The sequence below is a fragment of the Sus scrofa genome, chromosome 6 (assembly GCF_000003025.6).
Source record: "Sus scrofa isolate TJ Tabasco breed Duroc chromosome 6, Sscrofa11.1, whole genome shotgun sequence".
Classification (NCBI taxonomy): domain Eukaryota; kingdom Metazoa; phylum Chordata; class Mammalia; order Artiodactyla; family Suidae; genus Sus; species Sus scrofa.
The window spans coordinates 142,566,732-142,586,307 of record NC_010448.4 but is presented as its reverse complement, the minus strand read 5'-3'; the positions used below and the strand labels follow the sequence as shown (position 1 = coordinate 142,586,307).

The 19,576-nt window shown below is 37.0% G+C and overlaps 1 protein-coding gene across 1 annotated transcript in view; it reads right to left on the bottom strand.

Moving 5' to 3' along the window:
• Window positions 1–19,576, bottom strand: part of ANKRD13C (ankyrin repeat domain 13C) — a 99,710-nt gene that overhangs the window by 29,592 nt on the left and 50,542 nt on the right. The window contains exons 6-9 of the mRNA XM_003127927.5: window positions 18,382–18,448; window positions 12,050–12,194; window positions 5,823–5,954; window positions 1,743–1,904 (exon numbers count right to left, since the gene is read on the bottom strand). Coding sequence (XP_003127975.1) covers window positions 1,743–1,904; window positions 5,823–5,954; window positions 12,050–12,194; window positions 18,382–18,448 — 506 coding nt within the window. The remainder of the gene's footprint in view (window positions 1–1,742; window positions 1,905–5,822; window positions 5,955–12,049; window positions 12,195–18,381; window positions 18,449–19,576) is intronic.

Below are 19,576 nucleotides of genomic sequence, written 5' to 3'. Positions count from 1 at the left end.
GTGGTATAGGTCACAGACGCAGCTCAGATCCAGGTGTTGCTGTAGCTGTGGCATAGGCTTGAAACTGTGGCTTGGATTTGACCACTGCCTGGGAACTTCCATACGCTGTGGTGCAGCCCTGAAAAGCCATTTTTTTTATGGTCACACCCATGGCACCTGGAAGTTCCCAGGCCAGGGACAGAATCCAGGCTGCAGCTGCGACCTACTGCACTGGGCCAAAGATAAAACCCTCACCTCCACAACAACCCACGCTGCTGCAGTCAGATTCTTAACCCACTGTGCCACAGTAGGAACTCCTACTGTGGATTCTTATACACTTTACATTCTGTACTCATTTAACTAAACTATGGCTGATTCACTCAACATATGAACTTACTACACGTTAAAATAATTTTCCTGGCGCACAGAGTAATACCACGAATTAGGTGAAACCTGGCATGTTATTATAAAAATTTTGGGTATCCCTAAAATGTAATCTGGCACAATATCATAGAGGAAAGACTGAACATTTAAGAAATTCAAGCCTCCTCATAACAGCCTTTAATCTTTTTATGACTATGGAGTTCCTGTTGTGGCTCAGTGGTTAACGAATCCAACTAGTAACCATGAGGTTGCAGGTTCGATCCCTGGCCTTGCTCAGTGAGTTAAGGATCCGGCGTTGCCATGAGCTGTGGTGTAGGTCGAAGACGCGGCTCGGATCCCATGTTACTGTGGTTCTGGCATAGGCCAGTGGCTACAGCTCCGATTCGACGCCTAGCCTGGGAACCTCCATATGCTGCGGGAAGCAGCCCTAGTAAAGGCAAAAGACAAAAAAAAAAAAATCCTTTTATGACTGTAACTCACATTTTACGCTATAACCCAGCACTCACACATATATGGCACATATACACAACATACACCGCTGACACTACTGTTTCATAAAGTAATAAGGACCCACACTATGTGCTCTAGTTTTTCTCTATTATCTGAATTTAGAGAATGAAAAAGAAAAGAAAAAAATGTGGTCACAGCCCACTAAATTGAATTCATAATCTACCAAGAAGACCCCATCCTACAATCTGAAAAATACTGCTATAAAAAAAATGTAGTAAAATGTTAACATTTGGGATTTTTTTTTTTTTTTAGTTTTATTGAACATTTGGAGAATCTTGATGAAGGAATTCTTTATATCATTTTAGTACTTTTTTATACAAGTCTAAAATTGTTAAAAAAAAAAAAAAAAACAACTTAAGAACCCATCCAATTCATCTTAGGGAATAAAACTGCAGAGGCAGTTACCATGTCTCATATACGTATGTATTTCCTTGTTTCCCCTCCCCTTTCCCTAATGTCACACAATTCTTTGCATGTAACATGCTTTTAATAAATACAAACTGAATAAAAAATTTATGAGAAGATATAGGCTTCTTAGAAATAACTTCATAAAATAAATAGATTTTTAGCTACTAGGCCTTCAAAGAAACAGAAGATTTCAGTTCCTGAAGTAGGAAAGAGGATATATGTAAACGGATGTTATTTAAAAATTAACACTAGGTTTCATGCTTATAAATTTTTAAGTTCATTAGTAAAGACTCAAAGACAAAGCACAGATTCACAAAAAAAAATCACCAAAGGCCATATCACAGAAAAACAAAAGCTGATACATGGTAAACAGAATCTGAGTGTACTATATAAACTCACTGAAAGCCAGGAATGAAGTCTACCTCCTCTCTCCTTAGAACACTGAGAAAAGTAAGTTATACCTCAAAATTCTGTTCCATTATGTTTCCACCTTTACTCAAACTCTCCATAATAGCCTTATTTCGAAGAATATCTTCTTCACTGAGATGTTCTCTTCTTTTTCTTGATTCTAAAACAAGTCCATTCACCAGGTAAAAGTCTGCCAGAAAGTTTCCTACCCTTTCCTAAAACAAAATCAAATATTTCAAAATAATACAACAAATTAAGTTTACCTTAAATTTTTAAAATTTTCAAAGTAATATATAATTTTTCCATAAATATGTAACATTTAGGTAAAAATATTCCCTTGGTATTTGAAATTATCAAATTATCTTATACAGTCTATTAAGTTAAAAATACAGAAAACTACACATTTCAAATTTGTAAAGGAAAATTTATAATACACATGTACAGTAGTTGATCTGTAAATGAATTAAATCTTAAAAAACACCATATCATATTCCTTCAGAATCTACTCCCAAATAGCAGAAAGCTATCTGAAAACTTAATTTAGCTGACAGTCAAATATCATGAGTAACAAGGAGGGGTCAGGGATAATTAATGTTCCCATTTTATAGATAGAAAAAAAGTGAAATAAAAAGAAATAGTCTAAGTGACATAAAAATTTCTAATACTACTAAAATTAAGTACCTGTTCCAATATTCTCTAATGGACCAAACAAGTTACAATTGCTTGCTTCCTTCAACAAAGAGAGAACAACCAAGTATTCCTGCTCACCAATACAATTATGTGCTTACATTATGGGTCGGGGCTAGTGAAACTCAAATGGAATAAAAGGACATCAAGAAAAGAGTCCTCCTTCAACACTTACCTTCACCTTTTTTAACCCACAGGTGTGGTCAGAGTTTGAAATACCTTACCTGAAAAAACAGGATCAATAACTTACTGAAAACAAGTGCCAATCACTTGTTCTCCATCTTGCTGCAGTGTTCTGGCATTCCAAAACTATGTGTTTAGAGTTGTTCTATTTCCACCTTCCTTTTGGTGGCTTCCTTACCAGTCACTAGAAAGCAAAACATTCTGTACCTATTTCTACCTACAAAATGGGAACCATAAGCATTACTGACTCCCTCCTTACCTGTCAAAGATTTAAGAAGATCACCTAGACACTCTTCAAGAGCTTTAAGCTGCTTAGCAGTAGCACTAGATGAGCAGCAGCTTCAATTTTTATCTTCTCTTGAAGTTATCCTTCTAATGCTGTCCAGAAGAACAGAGTACAAACAAATAAGACTTTAAGCCCACAAATGGACTGCAGTGTAGCATCTCACAACTGGGAATCCTATAGGGCTACTTGTTACCAAAGAGGCTTAGAGAGGAAAACTGATGAACCTAGATCTCACAGTGAGAATTTTTCTGTGTTTGACAAATACTCAGGTGATAATGAACAAATTTTGAAATCTTAAAATATAAAAGCATTTATTAAAAATAAACCAGGAGGAGTTCCCGTCGTGGCGCAGTGGTTAACGAATCTGACTAGGAACCATGAGGTTGCGGGTTCGGTCCCTGCCCTTGCTCAGTGGGTTAAGGATCCGGCGTTGCCATGAGCTGTGGTGTAGGTTGCAGACGTGCTCGGATCCCGCGTTGCTGTGGCTCTGGCATAGGCCGGTGGCTACAGCTCCGATCCAACCCCTAGCCTGGGAACCTCCATATGCCGAGGGAGCAGCCCAAGAAATAGCAAAAAGACAAAAAATAAATAAATAAATAAAAAATAAAGGAGGAGCTCCTGCATTGGCACAGTGGGTTAAGACTCCATCTGCAGCAGCTCATGTTGCTGTGGAGGTGCAGATTCCATCTCCACTCTGACGCAGCGGGTTAAAGGATCTGGCATTGCTGCAGCTGCTGCTAGGTCAAAGCTATGGCTTGGATTCAAAGCCTGGCCCAAGAACTTCCATATGCTGTGGGTACAGCCATATAACAAAACAACAACAAAAAAAAACCCTCATATCAGGGAGTTGTCTTGTGGCACAGTAGGTTAAGGATCTGGCATTGTCACTGCAGCAGCTCAAGTTGCTGCTGCAGAGGGGTTCAATCCCTGGCCTGGGGACTTCCAAATGTCCTGGGTGCAACCAAAAAAAAAAATTTAAATGTAGAGTCCCAATAATCCAGCTACTTCACTTCTTGCTATCTATAACAGACAATGCAAAGGCTTTTGAAGGATAGTAAATGTTACAACATTTATAGTGGGAGAAAACTGGACACAAACATGTGTCCATCTAGATGTCCAAAAATAAGACTCCATAAGTAAATTACAACATATCTATATTATGGAATACTATGGAGTTGCTGAAAAGAATGTAGTAACTACTGAAAACACTTCTAAGACATTCTAAAGACTGAAAAAAAAAAGCTGCAATACAACAGATACAGTATGACACTTTATGAAAAATAACATATCAATAATGAAAGCTACATATTATTATGGATATATATTTATGTAGATTAAGCATTAAAAAAAGGTTTGGAGGATATACAGCTGAAAAACCTTCTGCAAAGGACTTTGGGATTGTGAGCAGTAGTCAACAGGATTTTTCAGCTTCAAGTATTAAGATTGTGTGGTGATTAATTTTAAATGTCAATTTGGCTAGACTATGACACCTGATTATTCAGTCAAATGTAAATCTAAGATGCTGCTGAGAAGGCATTTTTTAGATTAATTAACACTTAAATCAGTAGACCTGAGGTAAAGCAGATTACTTTCCATAATGTGGGAAAGCCGTAACCAATCAATCACAGGCCTTAAGAGCAAAGACTAAGGTCTCTCAAAAGAAAAGCAATTCTGCCTCAAGACTGCAGCATAGAAACCCTGCCTACTGTTCTAGCCTATAGACTTCAAACTCAAGACCGTATCAACTCTTCTCTGAATTTCCAACCTATTAAACTACTCCACAAATTTCAGACTCACGAGCTCCTACATTCATACAAACCAATTCCTTAAAATAAATCCTCTTCCTCACCCATCTCTTATCTCTATATGTACAAACACATCTATATGCAAATATAAACATATACACAGATAGAGATATAAACCTCCTACTGATTTTGTTTCAGAGGACCGTGACTAATAGAAGCTATTTTTATATGTCATTTCTACCATGTGTATAAAAGATAAATATAATTCTTAAAATCTTGACCCTTACCTGATATGTTACTCATTCCTTATTTTAAAATTTTATAACATGCTTCTTCATACACCCATTTTAAAACATTTGAGCATACTTTGAGCAGTCTTATATAGCCTCTTGCTCACAGATGAAATGGGAATTATGGAAAGAATTTACAATTTGCTAATGGGGAAAGCTCCACCAAGATTTAATTTAATAACAGTGTGTTGCAGAAATGTAAGTTTATTTAATTTTAGTCATATGTATGGGATAATGAGAGACAGATATTGGGTAAATAAATAGCTTAAAAGTCTAAAAATAGAAAGAAAAAACGGTCCAGGGAAATGAATTTAAGAGTGTATCTCTCTGTGATCTTCTTAAGAAATAACGGATTAGAAATAAAATGGAACCATGTGAAGACACTATTCCCTGTGTAATAACAAGGCAGCTGACAACAAGAATATTTTTCCGGAGTTCCCGTTGTGGCGCAGTGGTTAACGAATCCAACTAGGAACCATGAGGTTGCGGGTTCGGTCCCTGCCCCTGCTCAGTGGGTTAACGATCCGGCGTTGCCGTGAGCTGTGGTGTAGGTTGCAGACGCGGCTCGGATCCCACGTTGCTGTGGCTCTGGCGTAGGCCGGTGGCTACAGCTCCTATTCGACCCCTAGCCTGGGAACCTCCATATGCCGCGGGAGCGGCCCAAGAAATAGCAACAACAACAACAACAACAACAACAACAACAACAAAAGACAAAAGACAAAAAAAAAAAAAAAAAAAAGAATATTTTTCCACATAAAATTCAAATGAGCTAAACTTTCTCTCCTGGTTTCTGTAATATCTTCCAATTCTGTAACCATTATAACTCTCTCTTGGGATTCAGGTAGAAGAGAATAAACTATTTGAAGACATTTCCATCATATTATTTTGACACATTAAATACTAGACAATTTTTAAAGTGTAAAAATCTAGATTTGTACATACTGTTTTATCTTCTCGAAAAAGCCATCCTGTTTGGGCACGTGTGAAAGAAATTGATTTGGTTGATAAAGTTGCAGAGTAAATATCACTACTCATTAAAATGTCAACCTCTTCTTCTGTCTCCATCTCTGATTCCTGGGGTGAGGACAAAAGTTAAATATAAGAATCTAAGTTTTCAAAGGTTATTAATGCCATATATGAAAATATCCACAATTAAAGTATTACAGATTTCAAAAAACAAAAACACACACACAAAAAAGGACTGATTCTAAAAAATGTGAAGTGCTACTTACTCTAAAAACAATTATAAAAGTTTTAACTTCGTATATCTCAATAAGTTAGAATTAGGAGTAATTAAGAATGTAAAAATACAGGACACATGAAACATAGTAGTGTTAACCTCTTTCAGATATGTAATGGAAACAATTCTCAGAGTATGTAGAGTAATTATAAAAGACTAAGTAGATAGGACTGAGACAAAATGCCTATAGGAAGGTTTTGTTTTCATTAAGTGAATAATTTTATTCAGTTCTTTTTAATCTAAAGACCCACCACTATCATTTAAGCCTTTCTTTCCCAATAGTTCTAAGGGGAAGAAAGGAAGGGAAGAAGGGTACGAAAGAGGGGGAAGGGAGGAAAGAAAGGAAAGGAGGCCACATGGGATCTTCTTCAGAAATATCAACCCATGATTTCTAAACTCAATTGTTAGTCTTGCTTCATCAAATTCCCCAGTGCCTACATATAATAATTGATCAATAATTATTTTCTAAAAGAGAAAGCTTTGTTCTTGCTTCAGAGATGGAAGACTAAGTGATCAGGTACAAAGGGGTAAATGAGAAGGTATTAGATGAGGTTTTATTCTATAATAGGCCAAGAGAGATTCTCTGATACTTAGGACTACAGAATCCTAAGAAAAAAAGGCAGAACCTAGACAGCTGACTGAAGAATGAGAACCATCCATAAGGTTTACAATGACTAGACTCTATTTTCCACACCTCCTGATTTCTAGATTCCTAAGAAGCCCACTTTCTACCCTTAGCCACCAAACTTTCACCCAGATATAGTCCATTTCTGAATCTACAAGTCTATAGAAGAAACCAGTAATACTTTGGAACTGAGATAGTACCATTTCCTTCACCCTTACAAGTGAGGGATGGAAAGTCTTGACGTTAATGATAAGGCTGTAACAGGTGAAAATGTATTCCTGGTAACCCAAACTAATTCTTTTTTTTATGATTTTTATTTTTTCCGTTATAGTTGATTTACAGTGTTCTGTCAATTCCAAACTAATTCTGAACACAATTTCCTAAAGAAAAATTTGGGCTGGCATAGATTGTACAGAACTATTAAACACCATGCTGCAAATATGTTATAAATCAATTAGGATTTTATTTATTAGCTTGGGAATAAAACTATATACAACATTACCTATGAAGAAATTTGTTTTAAGTTTCAAATATCCCATTTTCAAAAAAAATTTTTTTAATTTAAAAAAAATTTTTTATGGCCATACCCACTGCATATGGAAGTTCCAGGCCAAGGAATGAATCTGAGCTTCAGCTGAGGCAACAATGGATCCTTTAAGCCACTGTGCCAGGTTAGGGATCGAACCTATGCCTCTACAGAGATCCAAGCCGCTACAGTTGGATTCTTAATCCACTGTGCCACAGCAGGAACTCCCCAATTTTCAAATAAACATTTGAAACAGAACTCTTCTATAAATCATAGGGAAGTTCCCATCATGGCGCAGCAGAAACGAATTCAACTAGGAACCATGAAGTTGTGGGTTCAATCCCTGGCCTTGCTCAGTGGGTTAGGGATCCGGCATTGCTGTTAACTGTGGTGTAGGTCGCAGATGCGGCTCAGATCTGGCATTGCTGAGGCTCTGGCGTAGGCTGGCAGCAACAGCTCCAATTGGACTCCTGGCCTGGGAACCTCCATGTGTTGCGGATGCGGCCCTAAAAAGGACAAAAGACAAAAAAAAAAAAAAAAAAAAAAATCATAGATTATCTCCTAACCATATGACTGAAAAATACCTGTTGCTCAATTACACTCATTCAACAAATACTTAATGAACAGTTGTTACTTATGTACACATATTAGGATAAAAAAACAAGTATTCCCTGCCTTGAGTGTTAATGCTCAAAATCTAGCTTTTAGTATTCTTTTAGATATAAAATATGCACACATATACCCTAGATATTAGGTTGTTAGTGATTTCATTGATACCATAAAATCAGCTAATATTTATGCTACTGGCATTAATCTCTGGCTTCTCTTTTAATACCATCTTTCTAACTCATCTATTGCCTAGTTAGCTACCCTGTTATCATTCAATACAGAAGAAACCAAATTATTTAGTAATATCTAAGGGTCCAGAATAATGATCAGTAAACTATGGCCAGCGGTCAAATCCATTCCACCACCAGTGTTTATAAGTAAAAACAAATTTTCATTAGAATACAGCCATACTCATTCATTTATATATTATCTATGGTGGCTTTAACACTATTAACAACAGAGTTGAGTAGTTGTTACAAAGACCATATGACCTGCAAATAAATTTAAATATCTAAAATATTTACTCTCTCTCCCTTTACAGAAAGTGTCTGCCAAACCCTAGGAAGCACTCATGCTGTATTACATACCAGAGGACACAACTAAAACATCTCCATAACCTTGGGGAACTTAGCCCAAAAGAGGAAGAAAGTCTATACACAGAAAAAAAAGTATTAGAAGCTCCTTGGTGCCAGATTTAGTGGGAACATAAAGAAAACAGTGGTCACCTAGCAGGGGAAGAAGTAACACTAAGTAGGTGGCCCATGTGAGGGTGCAACAAGAAGGGTATTTCAGGAAGTGGAAACAACATGATCAAAAGAATGAAACACTAAACAGCTTAGAAAAAACTGCAAAGAACTCAGCATGAGGATATCTATGATAAGGTAAGGAAAAGGATGGAAAAGTGAGCAAAAGCCAGGTCACAGAAGGAACCATGACATGCTGAAGAAGTGTCTTTAAGGAAGACAAGTTTCATGAATTTGTTTTCAATGTTTAATCCATCTCCAATATTTGAGATAATTTAAAAGCAGAGAAGAGGGCTAGGAAAATTATTTATGAGACTTTTGTAACAGTCCAATTGATATAATGAATATCTAAATTATGGCAGTATGAATAAAAAAGGGATAATTATAATACAATAGGGAGACAAAAATGACCACACATGTTTTCTAATTAAGAAACATAGACAAAAAAAAAAAAAAGAGGAGTTCCCATCGTGGCGCAGTGGTTAACGAATCCGACTAGAAACCATGAGGTTGCGGTTCGGTCCCTGGCCTTGCTCAGCGGGTTAATGATCCAGCGTTGCCGTGAGCTGTGGTGTAGGTTGCAGACACGGCTGGGATCCCGCGTTGCTGTGGCTCTGGTGTAGGCCAGTGGCTACAGCTCCGATTCGACCCTCTAGCCTGGGAACCTCCATATGCCGCAGGAGCGGCCCAAAGAAATAGTGAAAGGACAAAAAAAAAAAAAAAAAAGAAAAAAAAGAAACATGACAGTGGGAGAAAAGATGTACAAAAAACTCCCAGTTTTCTTGCTTAACACAGAATGGTAAAAATTACCAAAATAAAGAAAATGGAAGACAGGGCATTTCCCCTTTATGGAGGGAAAATAATTAGTTGTCTTAAATAAGCTGAATTTGAGGTATCTGGGAGACATAATGATATCCACTAGGCATTTAAATAGACAAGTTCCTACTCAGAAGATCTACCTAAGATGCAAATACATACTTGTGAATTATCAACTGATAAGAAGTAGTGAGAGCTATGGGAATGGAAGAGATTATTCTGGCAGTTTGTAAAAATAAGAAACACATTAAGGGCATATCAATGTTAAAGAAATGAACAGAGAAAAAGGAACAGGCAGAAAAAAGAGTAAGAAGGAGATGTGGGGAAAAAAATTTATCGACCAAGAGCAAATCACAAAGAAATAAAAATTTTAAGAACTGAGTTACCGGAATTCCCGTCGTGGCTCAGTGGTTAACGAATCTGACTAGGAACCATGAGGTTGCGGGTTCGGTCCCTGCCCTTGCTCAGTGGGTTAAGGATTCAGCGTTGCCGGGAGCTGTGGTGTAGGTTGCAGATGTGGCTCGGATCCCGAGTTGTTGTGGCTCTGGTGTAGACCAGCGGCTACAGCTCCGATTAGACCCCTAGCCTGGGAACCTCCATATGCCGCAAGAGCAGCCCAAGAAAATGGCAAAAAGACAATAAAAAAAAAAAAAAAAAAAAAAAAAGAATTGAGTTACCAATAATGCAAATACTTCAGAAAAGTCTAATAAAGACAGGGCTGAAACATGTTCACTGATTTTAGCAACCAATTCAATATGAACATCACCTAAAACCCCAAACCTGTTTCCTTTCCCAAATGCCCATTTCTATCAGTGGCATGACCATCACATGCACTAGACTGCAGTCTACTCATTGAGCAGTAGCATCATGTTTTAAAAAAAACATGGTATATACCTTTATTTAAAAATACTTTATTGCTAAAAAATGCTAACCATCATCTAAACCTTCAGAAGATTATAATCTGTTGGCTGGTGGAGGGTTCAAAATATTTGAAGAATTACCAAAATGTGACATGGGGACATAAAATAAGCATAGACTGTATGCAAATACTACACCATTTTATATAATGGACTTGAGCGTCGGTTGGATTTTTATATCCTTGGGGGTTCCTAGAACCAATTCCCCACAGATACCAAGAGACAACTATATACTATTAATACAATTGGTCTGTCTATAGCACCTTGCAGTATCCAGCATTAGGTCCTTGATAAATGTTTGGGAAGGAAGAGAGGTTAGGAGGAAAAGTCAAAGAACTATATAAGATTTATTCACTTAAACTACTTTTTGATCATATCAATACCTTGTTTAAGAATCCATGATTCTCTGTTACCACCTAGAGCATATCTTAAACTATTTTATCTGGCTGTTAAGGCCTTCCTTAAACCATGTTCCAATGCTCAATAAGAGAAATCTTCACTGCAGATAGATTGCTTTTCTGTTTCCCAAGTAAACTTATTCCTACTTCCCTGATTTTACTCATCTTGTTTCCCCCATAAGGAATGTCTTTTTTTCTTCTCTAAATTTTATATCTTCCTTGCTCAGTGCCAATTAGGAATTTTATTTTTTAATTTTATTTGTCTTTTTAGGGCCGCACCTGTGGCATATGGAAAAGTTCCCAGGTTACTGGTCTAATTGGAGCTGCAGCCGCCGGCCTACACCACAGTCACAGCAACACCAGATCCAAGCCACATCTGCGACCTACACCACAACTCACAGCAACGCTAGATCCTTAACCCACTGAGTGAGGCCAGGGATCAAACCCACATCTTTAAGGATACTAGTCAGGTTCATTACTGCTGAGCCATGATGGGAACACCAGGAAACTATTTATTTTAATAGTATACTTACAAGATAACTAAAGTTTCATCAACAGATATGGCATAAGAAGGTCTAATTTAAGAGATGTCGAGGAAGGAGCTACAAGATATGATTGAATGACAATATGAGGAAAGGAAGTGGTGAAAAATAAAACAAAATGCAAAGTGACAAAACAAAATATTGACTTCAAAACATTTGTAGGGCTATCAATGATATACAGACACTAGAAAAGCTTTTTCTTTGGCTTATAGCAGGGAAAGGGGCATTCAGGGAACAAGAGATAAGGATAATGGTGCGTATGGAAGCAATACCAACATGGAGGTATATTTTTAAAAGGAGTATAATTTTGCACTTTAAGAGCGAAAAGACAGAGAAAAGAAAAGTAGCCAAAGAGTTAGGAAAAGTAAAAGGGTACAGACAGAGAGCCAAAAGAGGCATTCATATTAAAGAGATAGAGATGGCTCACAACAATAAAAGAAACTAAGGCAGCTAGATAATAATTGATGAAAGGGCCAGTATAGGTTTAACAAATGAGAACCAAGAGACGTTGGAGTTTGTTTAACTAGGAGATCATCAGTGAATTAAGAATAGATAGACTCAGTCGATTGGTCAGGATACAGAACAGATGAGGGAAAATTTTTTTTTAAAGCTAGAGGTAAGAAAATGAAAGCTTTAGGAATGAATCATCTCAACACTGCCTTAAACTTTTAAGACAATTACACTGAGGTTTGGTTGCATACATAGATATATTTTAAACCATTTACAGTAATACCGGTAAGACAACATGCTCACCTCATGGTGTATTCGCTGATAAACTTTTTGTTCATTGTCTAACACTACAAAAGATTCAGAGGGTGCCGCATCCCCATTGAAAATGAAGCTTAAATCCCCTCGTTGGCACTTCATGTCAGTAAAGTCTATGAGAGTAGTGTCAAGCCTGTGAAAGATGGGGGGATGAGAAATTCTGACAAATAAAATTCCAATAAAACTCCAAATTAATTAAAAAAGTTTTGTTCCTTCCAAACTCAAACCAAGCTATTAATACCATATTTCAAAGTCAAATTTATATATGAAAGCTAAATTAAAAAAAAAACTCATTAAAAAACACCAACAGAATTTTGAATATATATCATTTCACTTACTGTGGCTACTGCATAAAAGTTACTTAAATTGAGAAGGGTGGAAAAGGAAAGCAGACCTGTCTAACATTGTTTGATCGCTTTAGGATCATGTTGCTAGCTCAGCAGAGTACAGCTGACCCTTGAACACATGGCTTTGGGGCACTGACACCCATCCCCACCCACATATAATTTTACAGTCTCCATATCCACAGTTCCACATCCTCAGATTCAACCAACCCTGGATCATGCAGTACTATAGTACATATTTGTTGAAAAAGATCTGTCTGTAATGGGCCCACACAGTTCAAACTGGTGTCTTCAAAGGTCAATTGCATATAAGGGGGGTATAGCAATGGATGGACCACATTCTTAGATTAAAGACTGAATGTCCACAGTCTTATCCTTATGCTCTATATCTATGCATATACTTAATGATAGGATGCCAAACCTTGCTTCATCTTTCAACTTGACAAATCATTTAACTTACTACAAATTCTTGGCTTTTCTGTTTGACAAATCATTTAACTTACTACAAATTCTTGGCTTTTCTGTTTGACTTCCCAAATTAAGATCAGAATTCTCTTTCCTAGCATTTTCTTTTCATCTCCACAGCTTGAGAACAGTATAGATCATCCCTGTGGCAAATACTCATAGATTCACACACTTGTATATTTGTTGTGCTCACTGTAACTAAGACCCTGGCATGATCTACCTGATAAATTACACAAATCACTACTTGCAGAAAATGGGAAGAATACTGGAGTAGAAAAGTTCACAAGTACCCTGAAGTGCCTCAATCTTTTTTTTTTTTTTTTTTTTTTTTTTTTGCTTTTTAGGATCATACCTGCAGCATATAGAAGTTCCCAGGCTAGGAGTCAAATCACAGCTGTAGCTGTCAGTCACAGCCACAAGCCATAGCAACTCAGGATTCTAACAGTGTCTGTAATCTATACTACAGCTCACCACAAAGCCAGATCCCCAACCCACTGATCAAGGCTGGGGATTGAACCTACATCCCCATGGATACTAGTCATATTCATTTCTGTTGCACCACAACAGTAACTCCCATGAAGTGCTTCAATCTTGCACAAGGCTTTGTAGATCACCACATCAGGATCTCTGACTGGCTGCTCAAAATAGTCCTTAATCTAAGAAATAGGTTCACACAGCTATTAAGAGATGCTGGTCACACCCAAGGAAACTCCTTTAAGTTTTTGTGAGAGATCCACCCTGGCTACTAAGTTTCTAATGCAATATAAGAATTCATTACTTTGTATATTTTTCAGTTTTCACCATAGACAAGGTAAAGTGAGTGGTCATTACTGTTCCCTGTATAGCAAAAGCCAAAGAATGAAACATACTTTGCATGTTGCATTGAAAGAATAACTAGGGTTATATATAATTTATCATCAAAACTAGTAACTTTTAAAAGTGAAGGTGATACTATTAATAATTTTACCAGGACAACAGGGATGAATAGGGAAGTATGGTTACCCTATATATAAGGGGCTCTTTTCTGAGCCATATAAACTATACATATCCCTTAGAATCGAATCAAGAAGTCATCAACTCCTGTCAGAGTGAACTCTTTCTGCTGCTTTATAGCTGAATTCTAGCTCCTGGTCCACTTCCAGGGGGCTACTTGCTGCCACCTGCTGCCACTGGCCGCCTGTATTGCCAAGCATATATTGTTGTTGCTTGTACGTGTGGCATAAGAAAAAAATAATGCCAGTATAAGGGGCTTATTCCCTACCTTTGTAAGATGTGGGCTAAGGAACAGATCACTTTATGAGTGGCCTATGGATTCCAAGCTTCAGCTACCAGGGAACTCTATGCCCAAAAAAAAAAAAAAAAAAAGAAGAAGAAGAAATGGGCCAGAACAGTCTTTTGTCTCCATTTCCTTCTTGCCTTTCCTGGGTAAACACAGTCGGAATACTAGTGGGATACAAGGGGTGGGAATGGGAATAGTGAGAGAAAAGGTAAACAGAGAGACAGACAGACACAAAGACAGACCGATGTGGCGACATTTGAGCTCTTAAATCTAGCCATACCTAAAATCAGTCATAGTCAATCTTTATATATGTTTTAAAATCTGCAGCTGAAAGAAGACTATCTAATATATCTTAGATATTAGACAAATTAGGTAGCCAAGTAAACTATCATTCCTATCTCATAATGATATAATTTATCATGATGGTATTTTAATGTATTAACTATCCTTGGCTTGAAGCCTATGGTCCTAAATATTTTTAATTTTTGTCATGTAATTCACCACAAAGAACAAAAAATTCTTTATACAGATGAAAGATTTGAATAGAAAATGTTCTTTTTCAGGAGTTTCCGTTGTGGCACAGCAGAAATGAATCTGACCAGTATCCATAAGGACGTAGGTTTGATCCCTGGCCTCACTCAGTGGGTTAAGGATTGGGCCTTGCTGTGAGCTGTGGTGTAGGTTGCAGAACCAGCTCAGATCCCACATTGCTGTGGGTGGCAGCTATAGCTCCGATTTGATCCCTAGCCTGGGAACTTTCATATGCCGTGTGGGCAGCCCTAAAAAGCAAATAAAAAAGTAAGTAAATAAATAAATAAGAAAAAGAGCAATGTTCTTCTTCAGATAAAACCTTTAAAAATGCCCAAGTAGTATTAAAAAAGGAAATAGGGCCTGCCCTTAAGAGAGAAATAGCCCAAATAGGCAATCTTCAATGATCATTTCAGTCAGTGGTTATAGATTACTTCATAATTATTAATAGTGAAAATATGAAAATATTTGTTAGTATTCTTAACAATAAAGTTGCTCACTTTCCTACTTCTACTATTTCTTTCCTATTTCTCCTTGAAACCAAAGAAGATACTTTAAATAATCACATGGCTGTCATGAGATTCAAGTAAAATTCATTTGAAGTGATGTTTAAAAAAACTAATTATGGGAGTTCCTGTCGTGGTGCAGTGGCTAACGAATCTGACTAGGAACCATGAGGTTGCGGGTTCGGTCCCTGCCCTTGCTCAGTGGGTTAACGATCTGGCGTTGCCGTGAGCTGTGGTGTAGGTTGCAGACGCGGCTCAGATCCTGCGTTGCTGTGGCTCTGGCGTAGGCCGGTGGCTACAGCTCCAATTCGACCCCTAGCCTGGGAACCTCCATATGCCGCGGGATCGGCCCAAAGAAATAGCAAAAAGACAAAAAAAAAAAAAAAAAAAAAAAAAAAAAAAGATTAAAAAAAAAAACTAATTATGATAATCTGAAAGTTGTTACTTAATGTTAACAGACTTTTCTTCTTTAAAATAATTCTTTATCTATGCAAAAAACCTTTGCCATACATCCTACAACCCATCTTCTCCATTAATCTAGTAAAGTTTGATAACAGCACTCTTGAAACTATCACATTTCCCCCTCAATCTCAGTGGCTAGCAAACTCAGGTTTCAGTGTCTTGCTTAATTACAGCAGCTTCCCCTTAACCTACATTCTTGACATAGTTATTCTCCCTCAGATTCTTATTCTTATGTCTCTATTTTAGCAATTTTGTGGTTTTATCATCTGTATTTATTATGTAATATGTGTCATGTCATTTAATTTTAAAAGTCATATATAAATGTGAAACAATTTTTTTTTCTTTTTTTGCCCCCCCCCCCCCGCAAGGCGTATTGAGTTCCCGGGGCAGGGAACAGATCCGAGCTGCAGTTGCCACCCAGGCTGCAGCTGCAGCAATGCCGGTTCCTTAACCCACTGTGCCTGGCCAGGGATTGAACCTGCATTCCAATGCTCCCAAAATACCAATCCCAATGCTCCCACTGGGTCACAGCAGGAACTCCATAACAGAATTTTTTAAAAGAAAGAAACTCCTTTTCTCCTATAATAATCAAAGAGAACTAATACTAAACTTTAGTTAGTTGCACATGGATGGTAATACTATTCTCCCAAGTTATCTACCTACTACCTTTGGCAAGTACCTATATTAAACATTTTTTTTTTTTTTTTTGCCTTTTTTTGTTGTTGTTGTTGTTGTTGCTATTTCTTGGGCCGCTCCCGCGGCATATGGAGGTTCCCAGGCTAGGGGTCGAATCGGAGCTGTAGCCACCGGCCTACGCCAGAGCCACAGCAACGCGGGATCCGAGCCGCGTCTGCAACCTACACCACAGCTCACGGCAACGCCGGATCGTTAACCCACTGAGCAAGGGCAGGGATCGAACCCGCCACCTCATGGTTCCTAGTCAGATTCGTTAACCACTGCGCCACGATGGGAACTCCAAACATTTTTAAACTGATAATTTTTGACAACCATAATATATTGCTAACAACAGGCTACTAAATTAAATCTACATCATCAAATCCTTTCTTAATATTTCTTCTATATTTTTCTGTATTTTCCAAGTTTTTTTAATGAGTATGAATTTAATGTGCATGAGCATGTTCATAATCAGAAACATCTGAGGAGTTTTTTTTTTTGTCTTTTTGCCTTTTCTAGGGCCACACCTGCGGCATACGGAGGTTCCCAGGCTAGGGGTCTAATGGGAGCGGTAGCTGCCAGCCTACGCCAGAGCCATAGAAACGCCAGATCCAGCTACCCCAAATGCCGGATCCTTAACCCATTGAGCAAGGCCAGGGATCAAAGCCGCAACCTCATGGTTCCTAGTCAGATTCATCAACCACTGAGCCATGACAGGAACTCCTGAGGAGGATATTTTTAAAAGCAAAAACCCAGAAACTTCTACCTTAATCAAATTCTATTGCTTGAGAATAATTACCCTAGAACTTACTTCCAACTAAAGATTCTCTTAACTATAATTCAACATATTGTATAATAAATATCATAAAGAGTTGATTTTTTTTAAATTTCTGCCTTGTGATATGATAAGAACTGAGAGAAAGTCAGAGAGGTCTTGACTCGGTCATTAATTTGTAAAACGTTCATAAAAATCACTCCATGTGTCTGAACTTTCTAATCTACAAAATGAAGAGTTTATATAAGATAACCTTTTAAGACATCTCTAGTTCTACACCATTACATACTCAAATTAACATTCTAGATAGATGAAGACATACAACATTTTATACATATAAAAATATATTAATACATATGAATATATTAAAAAGTTGGCATATTCACTAGCATTACATATAGCTTAGATGTATAACTTATTAATATACCTATACTAATATAAAGCTAAAGAAATATTGATAAAAGTAAAATTCTGGGAGTTCCCGTCGTGGCGCAGTGGTTAACGAATCCGACTAGGAACCATGAGGTTGCAGGTTCGGTCCCTGCCCTTGCTCAGTGGGTTAACGATCCGGCGTTGCCGTGAGCTGTGGTGTAGGTTGCAGACGCGGCTCGGATCCCGCGTTGCTGTGGCTCTGGCGTAGGCCGGTGGCTACAGCTCCGATTCAACCCCTAGCTTGGGAACCTCCATATGCCGCGGGAGCGGCCCAAGAAATAGCAACAACAACAACAACAACAAAAAAAAAAAAGACAAAAAAAAAACATTCTGAAATAAGTAAAATAAATAGATTCCCCCTAAGATCCAAAAATTAATCCTAGTTTTAAATGGGAATAGAAAAAAATTAAAATTAGCCTTCAAGTGTTCACTAGAATGAATAGATGACTGAATAGATGGACAAAAGCATAGATGGGTAGACAGAGGAGGGAGGGGTAGGTAGAGGAATGAATAAAAAAGGACAAGAGTTGGGTCTTCATTTTATGTCCCCTTTTTCCTAAAAAGCTAGGAAGAGGGAGATGACCATCTTAAATCTTCTTAGTATTATATCATAATCTTCACTCCACTTGCCTTCTATATAGTCTGTAGTTGAATAAACCTTTGTTTTAGTCAAGATTTTATGTCTTTGTTCTTTATCTGTAGCATATCAAATGAGATAAAATAGTTTTATATTTATATTACAACATGTTTAAGTTATAAAGTACTACATCTTACTGTAAACTACTACTAGAGATAAAAAAGCTTCCTCTAGATTAAATTATCTGTTACTCAGAAAAAAATCACAATCACCTTACCTGATAGTGATACCTTGTTTGTATATTTTACATGCATCAGAAGGCAGAATTCGGGAAAGTAAAGGCACTGCATTTTTAAAAAGAAAAGGTAAAAAATTATCACCTAAAGTACTACAGACTTTTTTAATTAGAAGAGTAATGTAAACATTTTACTACTTCACCAAAATTGTGTACTTCCCTTTAAAATAGTATTTTTCCACGTAAAAATAATATATAAAGCCATTTTGAGCAACTTCAAATATCTATTTAACTGTAATTACTCATATAGTTCACTACCCCCCAAATAATACAAGAGTAGCAGAGCTGATACAATGCCACTCTTTGGTATATACTGAAGGATACTACAAGTGGGAAAACAATGCCCTATGGTAACTAAACCCTCCTGAATGGGTAACCAAATAAACCTGGATTCCATCTGATGCTCTAAATATAATTTAATTAAATACCAGAAAGTAACATGTATAATAGAAAAAGAAATATTTAGAGCTAGATAGTTGAATTTGAGTTTGAATCCAAAATATGTGACCTTGGTTACTTAAGCTCACTGTACCTCAGTTTCAAAATTTATAAAATGAAAACATACTACTGATTTATAGACATCTACATTCCAGTGTTGCTCACATTCATATCACAAAGCTATATTCTAACAGTTTATTATTCATTATCTGCTATATTTTGGGGAAATACGAGTATTCTATGGATGAATAAATCTGCTTATAGCTACATAATAAACTACCAAATACCAAATACCAAAATAAGAAAAAACGTGCAACTTAAAATTCTTGAAATTAAATACCATATCACAAGTACATGTGTATGTAAGTGTGTGTTTGTGTGTGTGTGTGTGTGTGTGTGTGTGTGTAAGATACATTACATGTATATTTTACAAAATTCAGTGTTTTGAAAATGGATGATAAATCAGCCTGAGTTACAAAGAAATAAAGACACTGAAGAAAATTAAAGACTAGTTTTTAGTTATCTTTCCCAAAGAGATCAGTATTTTCTAATTAACATTAAAGGAATACCAAATAAAACAATCTCTTTTTAAATTCTTACAGGTCATTTAATCCAAAATGATTTCCGGCATTGCAAACAATTCACCAGACTTTTTATTTTACAAAAATAAGAAAATTTTACTGCTCAAAGGGAATATCAACTAAGAGTTACCCTGGTCAAGGAGCATAAGAAATCATTT